The sequence below is a fragment of the Trichomycterus rosablanca genome, chromosome 12 (genome assembly GCF_030014385.1).
Source record: "Trichomycterus rosablanca isolate fTriRos1 chromosome 12, fTriRos1.hap1, whole genome shotgun sequence".
Classification (NCBI taxonomy): Eukaryota; Metazoa; Chordata; class Actinopteri; order Siluriformes; family Trichomycteridae; genus Trichomycterus; species Trichomycterus rosablanca.
Genome location: NC_085999.1, coordinates 30,722,158 through 30,743,999, shown reverse-complemented (window position 1 = coordinate 30,743,999; position 21,842 = coordinate 30,722,158). Strand labels below are relative to the sequence as shown.

Genomic DNA, 21,842 nt, shown 5'->3' with positions numbered 1-21,842 from the left:
AGAACAAGCCTGAGCACTTAATCTTACCATAATACATTGTGGATTAAAAACACTGCTGCCCATGTTTACAAAGAACTTTCTTCTAGCTTACTAAAGTATGTACAAGATGTACATTATATGGTCAAGGTATGTGGGTTTGGGTAATTAATCCACACCATTTTTTCTATAAAATAAATTATATGCTTCCAACTTTGTGGCAACTTGTGCTATCATTTATGGTCCATAAAGAGTGGTTTGATGAGATCTATAAAACTGATCATGGTTTTAGAATAGGATGTCCAACACACTCACTGTCAGGTGTCTACATACTTTTGACCATACAGTGTACAATGTATTCAGAAAGTGTTCACTCTTGACTTTTTGCATTCTTTATGGATTTAGATTTGGTGTTTGAAAGAATGTATTTGCCATTTTTACCCATTAATGTACTCTTAATCAACCATAATGCCACAGTGATAATAATTACAAATCTGAAAATGTAAATGTCTTTACATTGGTATTCAGACCCTTTATTCAATACCTTGTAGAAGCCCGTTTGGCAGCAATTACAGCTAAAAGTTGTATTGGATAGGTAATAAGTGATGCACACCTGGATTTTAGCAGTTTACCCCATTCTTTATCTCATGGCAGATCCTCTTAATCTCCGTCAGACTGGATGGTAAATGTCTGTGAACTAACTCAGGTCTCTCCACAGATGTGCGATAAGTTTTATGTCTGAGCTTCGTCATTATGGGGACAAATTGCAATAATATCCTTTTAAAATAAAACCAATCAAAAACACTATGTACTTTAAACATTTGTCATACTAGCAGACATTGGTCACATTTTAAAGATTCCTCACAAATTATATGGCTGGTTTTATGTTATAAAACATCTGGTGAAATTCAGAGATACAACCTAAGCACTGCACAAGACACTCATACTCTAGAACACCAAGCAGCTGTCAGTCTCTATATATACAAACATACAGCAATATAAATTAGTTGTAAAATTGTGTAACTGAATCTGAATTAAAGCTCACATCCTCAAGGCAAAGAGAGGGATTACACAAATTCACCCGATTCATGTTAAAGTGCTCGGTTTGAAGTCTATGACAGAAAAGGGCCCTCCAGCTGCCACAAGCTATTTATCAACAGAGAAAAAAACAATATTTTTGCAAATGAGGTGCAATGGCATTATGCATAGCTGCAAACATGAGCTATATATAAATCATGTATAAGGCTTTAACACACACACACACACACACTATATGGCCATAAAACCACATAATGCACCATGTGTATATCATGGTCATTATTGGTTTTGAATTCATTTGTTTATTCTATGTAAGCTCTTTATTTATTTAAGCTCAAAGCTTTATAATCAAGGTTGTAAATGCTGGGCGGGAGGTGGGAGTTCACTTTGGACAGGATGATAGGCCTTCACAGAGGTTTTGTAGTACAAAAACTACACAAGTCGTTATGTAGTAGACAGTGGTAGCTCAGCTGTTAAGATAATGGAGAGTATCGTTCAAGACCCACCATCACCAAGTTGTCACTGTTGGGCCCCCGAGCAAGGCCCTTAACCCTCAATTGCTTGAATTGTATTTAGTGATAATTGTAAGTCGCTTTGGATAAAAGTGTCTGCTAAATGCCGCAAATGTAAATGTAAATAAATGAACAGAAACAGGCTTGTGAAGGGATTGCACGAGTGAAGTAGTGAATCATTACATTCAAACCCCTTTCAAATATGCACTTTTATCCAGTAATTGCAGTTACTGAGCTAAAATCCTACTCACCAGGTCGAGACCAAGTTTAATTCTCTGGTGATCAATGTGATAGTTTGTGACATTACTTGGAAAGACATGCAGTTAAGAGATAACAGCAGGGGCATAGGTCAAAAAACACAGAAAAGGTGGAATATCTGAAAATTAGCATTATTTAGAAGTGATTTATATTTCTTATTCATTTATTTTCATCAGCTGACATCAGCCCTGGACAGGGTGCTAATCCATCACAAGGCTTTAGTCACACACTCCTGCCCACATCCAGATAACCCAATCATGTATATACCCAATAGATGCCCTGCCAGCTGACAGCATTGCTGAAATTTAAACTCTAATTTGAACTCTATTATTATTTTCTTTTAAATTATGAAAGGTAAAAAATAACACAAATAACAAACATACTTTTCAACAAATTTATTATGTTTGCATTTGATAAACATTGGATCACATTTAATGTTTAGTTCAAGGCAAATGTGTGTGCTTTTACTCCTGGTAAAAGACACAGTGAAGGCTTAAAGGCTGCATTATATTTCGACACTTGTGAATCTACATGTGCAGCCTCAATGCAGATCTACAAGTAGATGTCTGCCAACATACATGATGGCAGTGTGGCATGAGCCATATCAAAAAATACAGGGAAAGCTATGAGGAAAAAATGAGAGCTCTCTCTGCTACAGCAATCATTATCAGGAACACTATTCTTCCTGACTTATTGCAAAAAATAAAAGTTAAAGCCATAGTTTTTTTTTTTTTTTAAGGTTTAGTTGAATCAAGTTTTTTTTGTTATTACATCTTTCACCAGTGTAACATTTAATGTTGTCAGAAACTTGATGTAAATGTCATGATTACTTTTAAAACCACTACAAGTAAAAAAAAATAAAGCGATTCAGCTTATTGTGATTTATCACGAGTGATTGTGCTCACTGTCTTTTTTGGTTTGGACCTTAGACACACTACCTTGTAAAATCTACAGTTTGGAATTGCGATTGTGATTAATTGTGATTAATCAGCATGATAGGTTTGTCTTATATTAAAGACAGTAAAGTAGTTTATGTTCTGATCAGTCAGATAAAAATATAATAATGATGATTTTACTAATAACTGCATGTAAAGACTGCAATAGTTTCATTTGCATAAATCTAAAATTGATGGAATACTGTTTAGCCCTGATTGACTGCCCCCAGCCCTCAAAAAACACCTTCTCTATGTTGTGCAACAGACACGTGCACAAACATCTAAGAAAATATAAACCAACTTTAAAAATAACTAAAAATAGTGACTTATATCAGCAAAGCTAACCTTGTAATTACTTTGGCTTTGAGTGTAAAATGGGTCTATAATCCCAAAATATCCTTTGTACACTGACTTTCCATTGGGTAAACAACACAGTGTGTGACTAGCATAAGGTTTTAGCATTAAGGTAGACGTTGCGGTAGGTTTTTCAAGTCTGATTCACCTTAAGTACCAGACTGGCAGCTAGATGTAGAAAAGCAGGATTGTTTAAGATGAGTTTGGGTTTGAGCAGTAAACAGTATTGAGCATGTTAATTAGATAAACTAAATTTTCTTGGTTGATTGCGTCACTGCTTCCTTTCTTCAAAATTCTTCAGCGGGTTTTAAAGTCATAGAGTCTGCCATTCACAAAAAGCACAATGACATCACAGCAGTGATGCTCCATTCTGAGCCGTGAGTCACACATCAATCTGGAAAGATTACATTCGTATTGTTGTCAAGTGTTCTCAGCACAGCAGATGTCGCAGTGAAGTCCATAATCTCCTTTTACCTGAACTAAATTTAGTACAGAAGAGTAGCACCTCTCGCAGCAGCAGCCATTCTTAATTTCTTTTACACTTGGGGCACTTTGTGATGTCAACTGTTCAATTTGTGCTTTGCTAAAAGCAAAGCCAGACTTGTTTTGCAGAAGGTTACACATGCCCAAAATCTATACATTGCCACAGTTCTGGTCACTAGAGCAGGCACATAAAGTTCCACAGCTCCTCAAAGCTATGGTAGATACAATCAAGAGATGGCTACATGATGTGAAGATGGATGCTTCTCAAGCCTCCACTAACAGTTTTGCTGCATCTCTCATAGATGCATAATGCATATTCCATCACCAAGATAGTGCTGGATAATTCAAGGCTTTTTGTTAGCTGCTTTGGTTTTGCCGTTGCTGTTCATCTTCAGCTGGGTCATCTCCATATCAGCAGCATCTGCAGGAAGGCAGTTGCGCATGCGCTCAATAGTCTTCTGATAGTTGGCTTTCTCCTGCTCCAGAGACCGGATCATGTGCTTCATCTGGCTCTCGTTTGCCAAGAAGCTCTCCATACTGCTCTCAAGACTCTGGATCTTCACCCGTGCTGCCTAAACACAAACACACAGAGATGCTGATTAAAGACACAGGCTTCACAAATATGAAGGCGAACATTGAAATTTGACAGAAATCTGAATTGCTCCATGTATGATCTGAAACTATACTACTGTAGAATACACAAAAAAAACATGTAGCCTGCAACAGAGGTTTAGAAAAGGGATAGAGCAGAAATAAAAACTGGTTGTCACAATATAACAAGCTGCTCAGAGCGCCCGCTAGGAAAGAAAGGAAACCCAAAACAAGTACAGAACAGCAGTACATGAGCGACATCCCAGCCTAACAACAAGTCCAAGTCCAAACATGGGTCCAACTATTACAGAGCGGTTCTGTTGTGATGGCCGAAAATTGCTGCAGCACCAGCAGTTTACAAAAAAGCCTGGTGGCATCATACATCATAAAAACTGGATGAAACCAAGCCCAGCATCACAGTTTCAAGAAAAAGGTAGGTTTCCCTACAGAGGAGCTGGCAAATCTGTGAGGAACACTTCCACCTTAAGCAAATTATTGTTCAGCAAGGCACAGGTGACTGTTAGTTAAGAACATGCCACCCCCACCCCTCGCCGGCCATGTTTGGCAAGACAGACCGATTTTATTCTATAACCTAGCCACGTTGCCTATCTCCATGGCAGGTGGACCTGTTACAGTTTGTTTCATTGTTTATTTTTCACTTAAAATCTATGCACATACATATCAACATTTTAAGGATTTCATAGCATAGAACAGACAACCAAACTCTCTGCAACCAATATGTACACTAAAAAAACACACCCAGCAACCCTGTTTTTGATCTACGTTGAACTAGTACTGACTAAAAAGCTATTTTGGCTAAACATAATTAAAATCAAACAACCATTTTCATTACATCCCCAAATGACTAAATATAAAATTTTAAGCAATCAATCTGCAGGTCTGTCGACTAAAGAAATAAAAAAACGCCCTACCATGAGCAACCGCAGGAAGGACAGCACGAGACATAAAGACAGATGATGTTCCAGCTGAAAAATGATCACTGTTACTGAGATCATTAGTCAAAGTTGCTCTTTCAAGAGATAAATCAAGCTCCGTGCTGTTTAGGAACATCTTGCTGCACTAGTAAAAATCGTCCCTAATAAAAACTAACACACTTCTGTGGAATATAAAATACGACTCCTGTGGTACATATAAAGTAGGAAATCTCAGACTGCTTCTTAAAGCTTGGCCAACCAAAAGGAACAAAAATAGAGTACTCCATCTGAGTAAGACTTTATCTGCAATAGTTCTCAAAAGTCTCGTTCAAAGGAAGAGTATTTGCCAAAACATGCTTTGGCACAGGTTCTTAGTTTTGGAGTACAGTCTTTTGAGAATTTGTACTATGCTGCCACCTACTGGTAGTTATGAAATTAACCCATAGGCTGCACATATTTTTTTTTCTATTCTTTTATTATTTGTATGCACCAATACATCGCAGGGCCTCAGTCAGAGCCAGTCATGTCAGTATGTACGTGGGATTCGAACCCTTGATCCCAGTGGTGGTGGGCTGTTTAATTTAGAGCTGCACCACCCGTGTCCTTTTAACAATGTATGTTTTTAAATACGTCAAATTTATACCTGCAGTTTCTCTAGCAAGTCCATGTTTTGCTTTTTCAGTTGAGCATTGGTCTTCTCTAGTTTTTCCAGCCTATCTGAGTCGTCCGACAGTGGAGGAGCGTCCACCATTTCATCCTGTAGGACGTGGTACTCCACCTCATAGGCGTGCAGCTGCTTGGAGATGTCCATTTCTAAAGCCTGCCAAAAAACAGTGCACTGCAGTCAATACTATGAGAGAAACATATCTAAATACACACAGAAGTTGACTGAATGCTTGCACGGTTGGGGCATTTTAAGGAACCTCATGGCAAACTAATCATTCTTCGCAAAATGACTAAGCCGTACAGGGAGGAAGAACGTAGATCAGTTCCTCCTATCAGCTCAGACATAAGAGAACATGGGCAGTAGAAAATAGGAAATGCTGCTGTATAATGTTAAAAGCTAGAGAACAGTTCTCTGTTTGTTCAGGAGTCACATGACATTTTATTGTGCTTCTGTGCCTAAATGCAGTGTTGACAGGGTGTGGTGTTCTGACTTGTTCTATAAGTAGAAGGTACAAAATATAGACTGATTTTCAGCTTAGTACCTTGGTGATTGTCTCTTCCATCTGACTGTGTGTAAGGGTAGGAATGGTGGTCTTAAGGTAATTTACGATGCTCTCAAAGCTGTCGCACTCCAGTATCTCCCCCTCGTGGCTGCTCAGAAGACATAGGGCCACCTTAAAAATCACCTCAGTGCCCTGGACAAACAGGAGGTCTGCCAAACACAATACACACATACGTTAACAAATCATTAATTTAGTATTTAACAAACATTACTGGAAATGGACCAGTATTACTCCTCAGATAATAATTTATTTTAATAACGTTTTGGGATTTTTTTGGTTGTTTTTTAGCTTTGCAACAACTATTTGGATAGCACTGTCGCCTCACAGCAAAAAAGGTCCTTGGTTCAATTCCCAGGTGAAGCTGTCTGGGTCCTTTCTGTGTAGTTTGCATGTTCTCCCTACGTCTGCATAGGTTTCCTCCGGGAGCAGTCCAAAGACATGCAGTCAGGTTAAATGGAGCTACTAAAATTGCCCTAGATGTGAATGTGTGTGTGTGTGTGTGTGTGTGTGTGTGTGTGTGTGTGTGTGTGTGTGTGTGTGTTTGCCCCGTGACGACCTGTCTGGGGTACTTTTCAGGTCCTTTCTGTGTGGAGTTTGCATGTTCTCCCCGTGTCTGCATGGGTTTCCTCCCACTATCTAAAGACATGCAAGTGAGTTGAATTGGAGATACAAATATTAATATTTGACATTAAACACTTGAACTGATGAATGTTGTGTAAGCAGTATTACCTGTCCTGTCATGAATGTAACCAAAGTTAAAATCCTAATGAAATAAATATATAAATAAAATTGATGGGTTCTGAGCTCATACATAGTTCACACACAACATACCGTCTGAAATTGGATTCACGTACCAAAGATGCGGGAGACAAAGCCGAGGGGGAACTGAGAGGCAAACAGCGTGAGCAACCAGGGTGCAGCATACAGACTTGGGCTGATCTCGTGCTCCTCCAGGTGTGAATAAAGGCCCCGATGGTAGTCGTGCAGCAGCCGAGACAACTGATACATCTGAATCTGCACAGACAGAAAGAGAGACAGTACAGTAACCTCAGTGAACAAAGGACAGACTGAAAAGTTATAAGCTGGTTACACTGCTCGCCCTCACCTATCTGAAGTATTAAATGTTAGTACAGCTGATAATGAAGAACCAGAGAGAAACAGCTGAAATGAAAAGCCTGACAGAAAAGTCAGAGGAGGAAGTTTGGTAAAGAGGTGGAGTCAAACTTAAGTGTTTTTTTGGCCTAAAAGAGGACGCAAATGAGATAAAGATCTGGCACATCAATAATGGGTTATAGAGAACTGTCAGCTAATGTCAGGATCATGTATTTCTGGTTATTTACTATTTATGAAAAGGATTATTTGAGATTTTTTTTAAAAACAAGTTTATTGGAGTCATGCTGCTATGTAAAAATCTTCGGTTCAACAGCAGTTAATCAGTAACTTCTCATCTACTGCTGTCCATTGTTTTCATTCTGTCGGCAAAAAACCTGTCCTGCTGCATTCTTTTTGCCCACAAAAACCTGGCACTGGAATACCTCCAGCCACTGAAAAGACTTTATATTAAATTTGATGTTTTTCTGTTTTTGATGCCCAGAAAAATTAAAAAGTATAAATATTTAAACTGAAAATGCATCCACATCCTCCTGTCTTTTTGCTTTGTTTTCTGCAACACTGATATTGCTTTGTTATTACTTCATTGTCATTGTTATCATTTTTATGTTTTGCCACAGCTTTATTAAGGTCAAGGTTGCACTGGGTCAGGGTTTTCCCTGGAATTACTCCATACATAACCAACTATGTCTGTATGACAAACATGCTATTGAATGACAGTCTGTATGCTATTGGCCACTGTGGATTTTTTTAATGCTTTAACTATGGTATATTTTATTGAAATGGAGTTTAATTGTTCACAGAACAGTAAAACCAACACTGAGGAAAAAAACTTTTAAGTGCAAATGGGCCACATTTATTCACCAAGCTTGCTAAAATTTTAAAATTATACTTTCACTTAGTGACCTTGGATAACTACACTGCACTGTGCAAGAAAAGCACTTCTTTTTTCCACTAGTTAAAAAGTAGCTTGGGGTTCTTACCTGTAAGGAGATCATGTCAGGCCGGTACTGGCGCCTGAGACCCAGATCGTACATAAGGAACTTGAGAGTGTCAAAGGCCTGCTCCTCACTCATGTGCAGCAGCAGCACTCCAGCCACAAAGCTGATACCCTGGCAGTATCCCACCTCTGTATCCAGCAGAGAGTAGGCCTTCAACAGATTATAGAGGCACAGCTGTCCTGCACCCAACTGAGTGCTGAAGTACTGGTGTGTGGGAAACGTGCGACCTGTAGGAATAGTTTTTACAGGGTGTTTTTTTTTTTTGTATTACAACAATGTGTACATCTTGTATACACTCCCATGTGTAAACTATACTATTTTTCTAAGATGTTAGAAAAAAAAGAAATAAAAAAGCTACACTGGCCTTAATGCTTCAGTGCAACACAACAAAAATAAATGTCTTGAGTGAATTACATTTGGGGTAAGAGATCAGTTTTATTTCCTAAACAAGTAAACTGCAGTTTAGCTGTCGTCAGCTAGAGAACAGGGGGCATAAACAGACCTAGATCCACCAGGATGGCATGCTGTTGCGTGGTGAGTTGTTTAAGCAGATCCTGGTAGAGTGTATCTGGTGGCTGCTGCCGCTGGGGTAGACGATGACGCAGGCGATACTGCTGAGAGAGAAGCAGCCACACTTCACCCCGCCTACTTTTTGGAACACCTGTACACACGTATGAGAAAAAAAATCATGATTTTAAATCATCTAGTTCTGTTGACAAATGTCCAATGTCCGAAAAGTGTAGACTTTACTTATTTTTGTAGATGTTATTTTTTTATATATAAAATGAAAACCTAAGAGACAGTACTGATGAATACAGTTAGTATACAGCTAGTATGAGTGTGAGATAATGGCAAGGTTACCCTGGCAGATTGCTGTGTGGATCTCATCCTTATTCCACTGAACTTTGGTCCTGCAGGGCACATTCAGCTTCATCTCCCACAGAGCCAGCACCTCTTCAGGACATTCGCCCACTTCCTGGTAGTCCAGCTTCATTTTTCGGATGTGCAGCTCATCTCGGCTGGCTGAACACGGAGCAAATGCACACACATAAAGACATATCAAGATTTAAGTCTTCTCAACTCTGAGAGCCCTTTTCCACCAACAAAATGCCAATGCTGGTCCTGATCTGTAATGGTTCTGCATCTTCAGACCCAACAGCACTTAATCATTCAACCATTTTGGCATAAAATAAACAATATTTCATATTGCATTATTAGTGATTACATGGTATATGATACTTTTTTTTTTAGTATATTAATACTGCTACATAATGTGGTGGCCCAATATTTTGATAATCCAATCATGAACGCATTCATTCATTCATGCAGTAACTAATATTCTAAATATTCAGAAAAGTTTTTGTGTATGTATATTTTCTATACATGCTATAATCGTCTTAAAGTAGTTCCAGGGGCAGCACTAATCTCACAGATAATTACATCTTTGAAAACCACAAGTTAGCCACCAGATGAGTTAAATTAGTAAGTAAAACATAGAACAAACTTGGTAAACAAACTAAATGTTCAAAATATATATATATATTTTTTTACTTGACTTAGTAGTTCTTATTGAGGTGTTTTAGAGCACTGTTGTTCTGTTTACATCCTTGTCATGGGTAAAATGCACTATTTAGCTATATTTTAAGTGTAAATAGTAGTGCATGTAAATAGTTAATGCAGGTAGCTGCCCAAACAGCACCCTAGTACTACATAGTATGTAGATATATCATTGATAGTGCACAGATTTGACATATAATTTAGTATGGTACGGTGCAGTTTGAAACACAGCCTATTTTAGTCACCGCTGATTCTTAAAGCTTAGCCATAAGGAGGGATACATTAAATTATAAAATAATTTATAGACCAAAACACTAAGTCTTTCTAGAGTTTTAATCCTGTTGGATATAAAGTCTAAGACTAAGCAGAAAAAAACTTATTAAGTCCTTCTGGTTGGTATTATTTTACAGCATGAATCTGATCTAGCAATGGGTTCTGAAGATTCTAGAAACCAGCACAGACTTCAGCGTTAGCACCATGTTGTTGAAAAAGGTTGGTAATGTAAAATTAGTCACTTGAAACAGGTAAGGAAACAAAGCTGAGTATGTTAAAGGGCCTTCAGCCATGGTACATTTTGCTGCAAATTAGTTAGAAACACAAAAAAGCTATTTATAAAACCAGGTCCAGCATTTAGCAACTAAGCAACTCTAGTAGCATCTACAATATTCGATGACTCGACTCGTAAGTTAAAAAAACTACATTTCCCAGGTGCTACCGCGCTCATTAGCACTAAAATGCCACACCTGAGCTCAAAGTTATAAAAAGGCGTGGGTGACTGTGGGTATTTGCGCTGTGTACGAGCCAGACGGTGTTGTTACACGGATCAGTGATTTGAGTGAATTGATTCAATTTTTAAAGCGGTTTGCGCTAAACGATTCAGCGACTCGACTCGGCGGTGCGCAATTGGATCGTGATACAGTATTCTGATGGACTGAGTAGCTGGTTTGTCATGTTTGGTTGCTGAACCAAATTGATGCTCTCTCTAGCTTAAATTGGCTGAATTAGTTTTGCCTGCAGACGGTTTATGAACCGAGTCGGTTCTTTACTTTAACTGCTCTAGTTTAGCCGGTTAGTGTCTAGTATCGAATACCACCTCAGATGGTTAAATCTTTTCTTTTTTGTTCTTTTTATGAGTCACACAGTCTGGGTGACAGTTCTTTTGGCCTCTTATATTCTTATTTTGTTTAGAATCTTGGGTTCAGAATCAGTTCAGAGGAGAGCAGTGGCGTAACTAGGAGCTCATGGGCTCCAGTGCAAAAAAGAATTTGGGGCCCCCTCAACAAATTTCATATATATATGCTGCATGCTGATAGCTGATCAGAATGAATTAAAGGTAGGTTAAATTTAATTAAAGTGAAGTGAGTTCATGTCATGGAGCCCCCACCCCATGGGCCCCAGTGCACTTGCCCCCCCTGCTTCCCCTGTAGTTACGCCCCTGGAGGAGAGTCATCCTACACAACCTTCCTTACACTACAGCACATGCCACATGGTTCAACACAGCATTTTAGCCACTGGGACGCTGCAAGCAGAGAACTAAAATGCACTATTATATTTGGTTTTGCAGTTAGGTTTTCAAATTATAAAGATACATTTAGGGCTGTCGCGCTAACCGCAATTTTGAAATATCGCGGTATAGACCAGCCAACCGCAGGGCATGCTGGACAACCGCAACACCGCGATATTCACGTTTTTTCTTTCTTTCTTCTCCTTTTTTTTTATTGTTGCAGGTCCATCTTGTTTTATACGCTTACATTCGTGCGTAATAAATGTTAAATAAATTCATAATGAAAATGAGCTAGGAGCGACATTTTCCCGCAACCTGTTCTCATGCGTTGCTGCTGAGTGGCAACAGGCTTTGTGTTTTAAAATGTAAACAATCGCAACAGGAATTATAGGCAAGTTTATTAATGATTAAATTGAGTTCACACTCAATAAACACTTGTAATTTAGACTATATTTAAACAGCCTTGGCGAACTAAAACACTTAATGACGGTTAATATGGCATTGCAGCCTGCAGATTCTCTGTTGCTGGCTTGCTGGAATGATTTAAATGCATTTTTTCGTTGAATAAAAATGTATTGAAACGAATAATAACTTGAAACGTAGTATATATTGTTATGTTAATTATACCTACTAAATAGATGGTTAATAGTGGCGCGATAACCAGGCTAGACTTTCTCTGATCTCTAAAGTCGCATGCAGGTTCAGTACATCTACAGTGTATTAATGCAACGAGCACCATCAGAGAGAGTTTTAGTACCGAGGGGAACATCACTACCCCACTCAGATCCTCTCTAAAACACATCAGGTGAACATGTTGGTTCGTCTAGCGCGCATGATAACACAGGTTTAAACTCTTACAGACTTTATTCTTTATTCTATTTTTTTACCATATTTTGATTAGATGTGCATTTAAAATATTTAGCCTAAACACTTTTTTTTTGTTTCACAGTGTATATCTAACCTAGACTAGAAGCTTATTTAAACCTTTTTTTAATAGAGAAAAGACGCGCATCCCTGCTCTGTTCTGTATTTAACAATAGCCTAAACACGCATTTCATTGGTCTTAAAGCAGTCTCATCTTTGTCATTATAAAGCAATAATATATCGAATCATAGCCTAACAATAAAGCTTGTTTATATAGCTCTAAAATCCAGATCAATTAAGTAATTTTCAAAAACAACAAAAAAATGGCGATATAACCGCATACCGCGATATTGAGACAGGCTGAATACCGCAAGGGGAAATTCTGTCACCGCGACAGCCCTAGATACATTGCCATTATTTTTGTCAGTACAAGCACAAAACTTGCAAAGCCGAGCTTTAACTCCAGCTTACCTTTTGCTTAAAAGAAACATTTTGAGAAACCCCAGGTTCTTAATATGAATGACTCGGGCACATAAGTACAAAAAGGAAAAAAAGAGACAAGAGAGAGTCCAACTGTCAGGTGACCAATATTATTGTGACCGTATGTAACCAACAGAGGGCAATCTTTCACAAGTAAAATGCACAGTTTATATCAACCATACACAACTGTGTACAAATCTAAAATCCACCCATTTTGTTCACCTGTTATTGTGTAAAGGTGAAAAGAAAAGTAATATTATATAATATCGTTTAATATTATTATTCCAAGAGTTAAACATGGCTGCAGGATTGCAATGATGTGAGAATGCTTTGCTATTTTAGGATCTGGATGATTTACTTAATTGTTGAGAAAATGAACAATTCCACTCTCATCAAAAAAATATGTCCATAAGCTAAGGCTGAGGTGTAATCGGGTTATGCAGCAGATGCATATAAAATTATATGGTGGGAACTTAAACAGTATTTAAAGCATTTTTATCACCAGTATCATAAGAACGTCAAAGACTAATGTCATTCCATAGAAAGTGTTGCTATGGTATTATAGGGTTTTTTTATGAAGTATGGATTTCTCACTTAATTTAATTGCATTTAAACCATAAAACTCCTAAATTTGATCAAAAATTTGATTGTTTACAAAAAAAAAGTATTTTTACAAGAATAATTATGGATCATTTAGTGTGACATTGCAACAACAAAGAGGTGCACTTACTTTTTCCACACCACTGCACATAAAAATCTTAAGCTATCCGCTCAGGTGGCGCAGTGGTAAAACACACTAGCACATCAGCGCTTACATTTCAAACTTGTCAGTTCGAAACTCAGCTCTGCCATCCGGCAGGCTGGGCAGCTACATGAACAACGATTGGCTGTTGTTCATACAGGGGGGGGGAGCCTGAGCCGAGACCTCGGCTAATGCGTTGATCAGAGTGTAGCTCTCTGTACACAAAGCTGATCTGCATATGAACTTGTCTCGTGCAGGTGAAAAGATGTAGTTGGCTACTGCACACGTGTTGGAGTTGGTCTCGCTCAAGGAATTAGCATAGATCAGCATTGGTGAAGAGGAGGCATAATGCAATTGGGTGATTGGATACAACTAGATTGGGAGGAAAATGGGAAAAGTGCAAAAAAATTATATAAATAAATAAAAATTAAAAACTTTAAGCTAAAAACATAATTACACCACGTTTAACAGTAACATAAAAAATGTGTTTTATTTAAACTCTACACTGCAACTAAGCGGTCACTAAAAGTAAAAACAAAAAATCTTAGTAAACTTCACTCAGCATTCCAGTCTAAATATATCTGTGGCAGAATCTCAAACAATGCTACTTGAGCCAGTAATGGGATGAGAGGCAGAAACCACAACTCAGTGAAAGTGAGTGGGCCCTCGCGATGCTACACACCACGAAGAAAAAACAGACATCATGGTGATAACAGCACACATGCCAAGCTGCAGATAAACACAGAGCTGATGGGATCTTGTGCTAACGTGTATGTGTGTGAGGGAGGACAGTTTTGGCACATGGCTGTGTATAGAGTCAACAGAAAATACCATGCACATGCCAAATGTAACAGTGTAAAACTATTCCAGCATTATAAAAATGACACTTTAACTAATACTGCAAATCAAGGCCCATTTAGGAAGAATGTACAAGCCCAATTTCCAAAAAGGTTTGAACAATTTGTGCCAACTTCTCTGGAAAACCAAGAATCTGTGATTTGTTCATTTTCTTGAAAGATTTTTGATATTTTATAAATATAAACAAATTTACAATTTGGTACACAGAATAGACTCCCAAAAAGATGGGGCAGAGGCGTGTTTACCACTGTGTTACACCACCTTTCCTATTAATGACACTTTTTAATTGGTTTGGGAACTGATGATTAATTGTTGTTGCAGTTTTGCAAGTGGAATTTTTTGCCTGTTCTTGCTTGATACTAGAGACTTCAGCTGCTCAAAAGTCCAATGTTGCAGTTGTCTGATATCTTTTCAGTAGGATACAGATCTGGACTGCAGGCAGGCCAGTCAAGCACATGCACTCTGTGTTTATGAAGCCATGCTTTTTAGCACACGAAGCATGGCATTGTCTTGCTTAAATAATCATGAAGAAACAGAAAGAAACATCTTTCTGAAAATTCCAAATTTGACTATATTTACAAAATACAATTAAGTTGGTCATACAAAAAAATAAAGGTCATTATTTTTATACTTTTGTCAGATAAATATACGTTCAAGTAAAGTAACAAACCCCATGTCTTTATGGACCTCACTTTGAGAGCATATAATTTTCATACTAATATTTTTTTGGTTACACAAAGAACACTTTGGCCACATTGTCCTACCTTTGAAATACACTAGTATTACAACTGCTACAGTAAACTAGAGGTTAAATAGAATGGCATATGAGATTTAACCAAAAACAAAACAGATTAATGAGTCCATATGTCAAGTTTAGGCACATATGGGCGTGTGCAACACTAACCTTCTAACCGCTGGTTCTCTTTCTCCATGCGTATGAGAAGGATCTGCTGATGGATGGCTTTTTTCCACAGGGCTCTATAATCAGCTGCGGTGCGGCGGCCGGTCTCTCCTCTTTGGCCCTGAACAGAGGGCAGCAGACTGGACAGTGCAAATGCACGAGGAGAGAGGGGCAGCAGCTCACTGCCATCTATATCTACAAAACAACCAGTACACACACTTACTACATTACTGGTTTAAAAACACTCAGCTAGAAATTTCATTGCAGAATTTTCATTCAACTTTGATTCAGCTTTGTCGGTCATGTTGACAGTAAACCATATGTTTGAGAGCAAAAAGCTGTGTTGTGTCTGTACACACTCGTTTGTTTGCGTTTACGCACCGGCCTTGTGCATAGAGGCAGAGGTCTTGTTCATGGGCGAGGCCACTCGAAGGAAAATCTTCTGACGCCAAGACACCCTGCGCAGTGTCACGGGTGTCACCAAGTCAGTGCTGCAGCCTGAAAGGCTTCTCTTTCTATCCTCTCCATTACTGTTTCACCACACATAAAAAGTAAGTGCATGTCATTTAAATGCATTAAAGTGGAACCGCCCCGAGCAATGTGTTTTTATGCTTGCTATGAGTATACAACACTGATATGATGACAGAAAAGCATTTTAAACTTTACTACACCTTCCAAATGTTGGTCAGTCAAGGCATTAATCGGGAAAAGCTATGGACTGTGAACTTTTTTTGATTTTGAAATTCTTTTATACAAGCCAAACCATCACAGGGCTGCACATGCAATAAATGAGATTTGGAGTTCTAATCTCAGCTGTGCTAGCAACCGGTCGGGCATCCACACAGGCATGATTAGCTATGTGTGGCGGGGGGGGTGGCCTGACAGTCTAGTTTTTAGGATATGCACTCATTAAGGTGCTCTCAGCACTGGTCCCAAGCCAGGATTCAAATAAGGTGATATGCAGACCAGAATAATCCACTGTGGCAACGCCTAATTACAAGAGTAGCAGAAAGAATGTGAGAATTGATGCACTTTTTTTACCTTTAAATAGACTGTAAATGATCAATGTGTTCAATGAAACACCTTTTAAAGAAATTAAAATTAAAATTTTCTAGCAGCTGTATTGAAGTTTAATTTTGTCCAGACTCCAGAGCATCCAACAATCATTTTCCATTGTAGAAAGTGTAGCAGTACGTCATGCGTTTCCATCACCATTGTCAGAACAATGTCAGTTAATTGTAAGTAACAGTTAAACAGGAACTCACAACTCGATCATTATACAAATGTTAATATGAGCTATTTTAATAGACTAGAGCCTTCAGATAAACTATAATTAGCAGGATTAATATGCAGAAATGTTGTGGTTAAAGCACACAAGTACATGAGACAACAGAAGCACATCTTTAAACAATATTACATTTCTCTAATCACCAGACGTGGATAAGAGTGGCAAAATAATTATTCAGATCAAATAAATTGTCCAAATAATTGAAAAAGAAGATGGTATCAAGTATAGAAACGCTTACATGGCATGTTACTCGGTACACAGGATCAGATATGATCAAAAGATACCATTTACAGTAAATAAATAAATAAACTAAGATAAAAAAAAAATTGGATACTCTACTGGCAATGTGATAAACAATGTGGAAATTAACTCAAGTCTTTCATTAACCACTTCATCCTAATCAGGGTCATGGTGGATCTGGTGCCACACGGAAGAATTCCATTACAGGACAACATGCTCACACACATCTAGGGGCAATTTTTAGTAGTCAGTCTATCTCTGGTATGTGTGCTGGAGGTGGAAAGAAATCTGAAGTACCTGAAAGAGAATTCTAGTGGACACAGGAAGACCACAGCAATCTCTCACAGTGAATAAAGGTGAGGTTTGAAATCAGGTCAAATCACACCTTCCTAATGCGTTACCATGGCTCATTTTAAATTTAGAAAGCGTAAACTTTGCCACGTAAGGTGGATGGAGCCATTTAGAGTTTGAGTTCTTTTAAGATTTCTTTCTTTTAATATGTGGGGGAGTTTTCCTTTCACTGTCATCCTGGACTTTGTTGATCAGAGTTTTGAACTTGGATTTCTGTAAAGTTGCTGTTAGACAATATTTACTGTGAAAGTGCTATACAAATACTTTTTATGTGTCTTGACTACTTTTGCTTAGTTTCATTAATATTCAAATGTATAGTATTTAAATGATTAACAAAATACTAAAGAACCTACAATTTTAGACTTGACAGAAAGGTATGTAAGCAGATGCCATTCACGATCAGCAATATCAAAACCACAGTTTTTTTGTTTGTTTTTTTGTTCTTAAGTAAAGAAGAACACAATAGGAAATAATTTTATCATAATCTGCAATGTTGCAGATTTGTATGATTTATTTCTTTAAATTAATCTGTCATCTTTTAAGCAATTGTGCTTATTAATATTTTTAAACAGCAGTTAAATCTTAAATAATTTCCTTTGTACTGCATAGCTGCTTTTCGCTGGGAGTCACATGACTGTTCAGACTATTCAACCACAGTCCAAGAGAACAACACTTAAACAACCTTAAATTAAAATACCTCCTACAACAAGAAAATATGATAAACATTTGTAAATAAATTACTGCCCAACTCACAAAACCTCCTTATTCTTTATTATTGCTAAAAAAATGATCACTTAATAGTGTTTCATAGAACATAGTCTTTAAGCCCATAATATTCAATTAAAGATGTAAAACAAAATTCTAATGGATGACACAATGGAATTAACCACTTCGCCAGTTAGCCACTAATAGACATTTACTGTCCGATCAATGCTATCAATAGGAAGCTTATTTACTTTACTTAAATATTTAATCTGCACCCATGGTAGAGGTAAATAAACACAGAGCTGATGCAGAAAAGCCTGTTTAGAACTATGTACAACTAGCTAATAACTTTTTTTCTTTGTTTAAACCGTATGTTCTGAGTGCTGAACTAACTCAGATAATAGCATTTATGTTCGTCCAACTTGAATCTACAGTACATTACACTTTAAGTCAAAAGTCATAATCCGCTTGTAAGAAAGGTGTCACGGCATAACTACTATTAATCATGATGTGGGTTATACTTTGCTCTGTAGATATTTGGCTAGTAGCATAACAGGTGCAATGCAAAAATTTGACAGAATGAAGCACAAAATGTGCGAATCTTGGACACTATGAGATGTCCAAGGCAAAATCAAGCTAAAATAAGACATTGAAACCTTGAACCTTGTCCACATGTTTGTCATCTCTTGGCTTGGCGATTGCAGTGCTGTTCTCTGAATAAGATGCATATATGAAGCTAAGGGTGCTAATCAAAGTAAAGCCTAGATTAGTAAAAAGCTGTAGCAGTTTAAAATGAGTAACATATATTACTGGTAGTATAGTATGGATTTAGTAAGTGTTACTATTATTAAGTTCTGTCTTTAGTGCAGTACAGAAGAGAGAAAAGCATCATGCGTTTTATGAGATGAGCTCTCTAGGTATCAGGTTTCCTGGTTCCTGGAGATGCCAATAAACAGTCCAGCAGCGAAGAGGGAGCCAGGGATTGAGAGAAAAGCAGTTCCTCTCAGAAAGGAAAGGACAAGTTAGGAATAAGACAGACACAGAAGACTGGTGCCAGCCCAGCATAACAATGCGGCATTAGTGCCCTGTTCTGGTCCCGGGGGTAGTAAGATCCTGGCGGGGTACCCCTTCTCACCTCTTGAGGCTGGCGCTGTCCGGCAGGGAGGCCAGTGAGCTGAAGGAGCCTAGATTAAAACTTTTCAGGAAAGTGGGAGCTGAGAAGGATGAGGGGAGGCTGAAGGAGGACTCGCCCTCAGAGACGCTGCGCTTTCTTGGCACACGCACTTGGCTAAACAGAGGCCCACAAATAACACACATTAATACAAGAGGAACTGTGGCAAAATACTGGATTGTTGGTTTTGGGCCTGATGTTCTTTTATCAAAATGGCTTTAAAAATACCTTTACTGGCATACATCTGTATTTTAATTCAGTGGTTCCCAACCTTTATAGCAATGTGTTTTGATGGACTAGTGTAGAGAAAATAAAACAGAGAGGAAGGGCAGGGTCATCATAAGCAATTCTTAAATTAAATGTATATACACTACGCATGTTGCGCAAACATGCACAACTGGCTGTGCCTGAGTGTGGGATGGTTAACTGGGCTTCATTGCCGCCATACAATTGCAACCTTTGCTGTTTGGTTGAAAGCAGAATTGAAATAAGGGACTCGTGGCCAATGAAGAAAAAAAAAACATGACTCTAGGCATCTTTCTCGTGCAGCTCTATGATAAGAGAAATCACAAATGGCGGAGGTCACTGTGCACACACCACAATGAGCAGTTCCGATTCAGAGACTGCAAACATGTACGACGTAAGTCAAATCACACTGTCAGCAAAATGAATGTCTAAAGTTTAAAGTTAAATAGTGCTTCATGTGCAGCAGACCTGGACAAAACGATCCAAAGCTCGGGTTGGGAACCTCTGTCCTAACTGACAATCTAAGCTTTGAAGAATTTTACTCCTTTTTTCAATGAAACCAGTATCACAAGTTGAAGTTGAATTTCAGTCCAAATCAAAAGTGCATTCAAACAATTATAAAGAAAGTCATTTTGCCAGTGATTTAATCATAAAATAATTAGTATTAAATTAGCTTTAGACAGCAACATGCCTCATTCGTCATTAATGTAAGCACACATGCTGAATTTTTTTTTTCAATCATTCTCTCATATGCTTAAAGCATATGCTTTCTCTAATGCCTTGGTGCACACTACACAGCTTTTAAAAACTCACCGCACTGAGATTCAATCTCTTAATCACATTATTACAAATCAGTTACCAAAACAGAAGTGCCTCCAGACACAACATCACTGTCTTTTAAAATTAAACATAAACAAAGTTTGTGTGACAGTGGAAACAGTTTTACACCACATTAAACAGATATAGACTATATGACTATAAGTCCTATTAAAATAGAGTGACCTCTGTGTGATCTTTCCAGGTATAACAACAGCCACTCTTCAAGAAGGCTTCTCACAAAACTTGATTTAAAAAACAATTCTATAAGAAATATTTATGCAGTCTGTTTGTGAACACTTTCTATCATCGTTTTGCTCTGAAAAACAGATTTTCTCTACACCACAACTGCACTAGTCTTGACGAACTCCCACTACACAAAAATCGAAAGAGATCACGAGAGCTGCCCCAGGATAAACACCATCACATTGTGATCATGTGAGAAAAGACAGGAAGTGATGCGTTACCTGCTCTGCAGCAATTCTGGAGCCAGGGACTGTTGCCTATGAACAGGAATCCTGCTTTGAGTTGGCAACTCTGTAAAAGAGATCCTCTTTTTGATTGGTGGATGACTGAAGGTGTGCGCCCGGCGGCGAAACTGGGGGGCATCGGGGTCCTCTTCCACAAAACCAGGTGGAGTCCCTGGAGGAGAGTCACCAGGAGACTCGTCCTGCTGAAGAGCCAGAGACAAAAAAAATCATCAGTGAGATATTTAGGAGCAGTCAGACACGCTCATAAACAGTCAGATAAAGCACAAGGTCTAGAAACGATGAAAAATAACAAAAGCCTTACAAGGATCTGTACTTCACCAAAGAAACGTTTTAATAACTGGAACTAAAAGGTCAACAAAACACCGACATTGCACGAAAATGAAAAATAGGGCAGTGGCAGGTTACTGGTTATGATTTAAAAATAGTGATTTATAGGATATTGGTTTAAACCCCACTAATGCCACATCCCCACTGTTGGGTCCTCAACCCTCATTCACTTAGATTGTATTCAGTTCCATTTGCAAGTCACACATTTTCTCTTTTGCAATGGATTGGCCTGGGAATCAAGTCCAGGTCCTTCTTGCTGGGGTGACACCGCTTCCCCATATGCCACCAGGCCACATGGGGTGGGCAGTTAATGAGGAAAAAAGCATAGAATGCTGTGTCTGTATTATGCAGTGAGAAAACTCAAAAGCAGTGGCTTCTTTGCCACTATGGGACCAGTATAGCTTACATTCAGAGAGAAAGTAAAAATTATGATGACAAAATGAGCCAGTACTCCAAAATAAATTAAGAATGGTCGTAAATGTGGAAAATTATGCTTTGGAATGGCCAAGTCAGAGTCTAAAACTTAATCCAAATTCAAATAATGTGGCTTGAGCTGAATATGGCTGTTCACACAAAAAATCCAAGAGTTTTCTTAAATCCCTTTGCACAGGTTTTCAAGTCTGATCTCCAAAAACATTAAATATTTTTGCATCAAAAGGAGGTCCTACTGATCATTAACTACAATGCTATTGTTAAAATGTTATGTTCTGGCTGCTTAATGCTTGTCTTTAACTGATACGGTTGCAGATTAAGAAATTAACGTTCTTTTGGAAACACTTTTTTGGCATAAGTAACATAATTGAAAAGCCATTTAATGAAAGCAAGTGGTTCAAAAGCTTAAATCTATTGTAAACAATTACTATAACAAATATAACAATA

At 38.1% G+C, this 21,842-nt stretch overlaps 1 protein-coding gene across 7 annotated transcripts in view; it reads right to left on the bottom strand.

Moving 5' to 3' along the window:
- Positions 1-2,164: 2,164 nt before the first annotated feature.
- Positions 2,165-21,842, bottom strand: part of tbc1d4 (TBC1 domain family, member 4) — a 37,851-nt gene continuing 18,173 nt past the window's right edge. For 2 of the 7 annotated variants that reach the window (XM_063005423.1, XM_063005417.1), the window contains exons 10-20: positions 20,613-20,818; positions 19,048-19,200; positions 15,710-15,858; positions 15,332-15,523; positions 9,284-9,445; positions 8,925-9,083; positions 8,405-8,649; positions 7,166-7,325; positions 6,291-6,460; positions 5,726-5,902; positions 2,165-4,128 (exon numbers count right to left, since the gene is read on the bottom strand). In XM_063005423.1, coding sequence (XP_062861493.1) covers positions 3,901-4,128; positions 5,726-5,902; positions 6,291-6,460; positions 7,166-7,325; positions 8,405-8,649; positions 8,925-9,083; positions 9,284-9,445; positions 15,332-15,523; positions 15,710-15,858; positions 19,048-19,200; positions 20,613-20,818 — 2,001 coding nt within the window. In that variant the 3' untranslated portion in view covers positions 2,165-3,900. Of the gene's footprint in view, positions 4,129-5,725; positions 5,903-6,290; positions 6,461-7,165; positions 7,326-8,404; positions 8,650-8,924; positions 9,084-9,283; positions 9,446-12,818; positions 12,866-15,331; positions 15,524-15,709; positions 15,859-19,047; positions 19,201-20,612; positions 20,834-21,842 lie in introns of those variants that run through there. The other 5 variants (XM_063005421.1, XM_063005420.1, XM_063005416.1 and 2 more) reach the window with 4 other exon arrangements.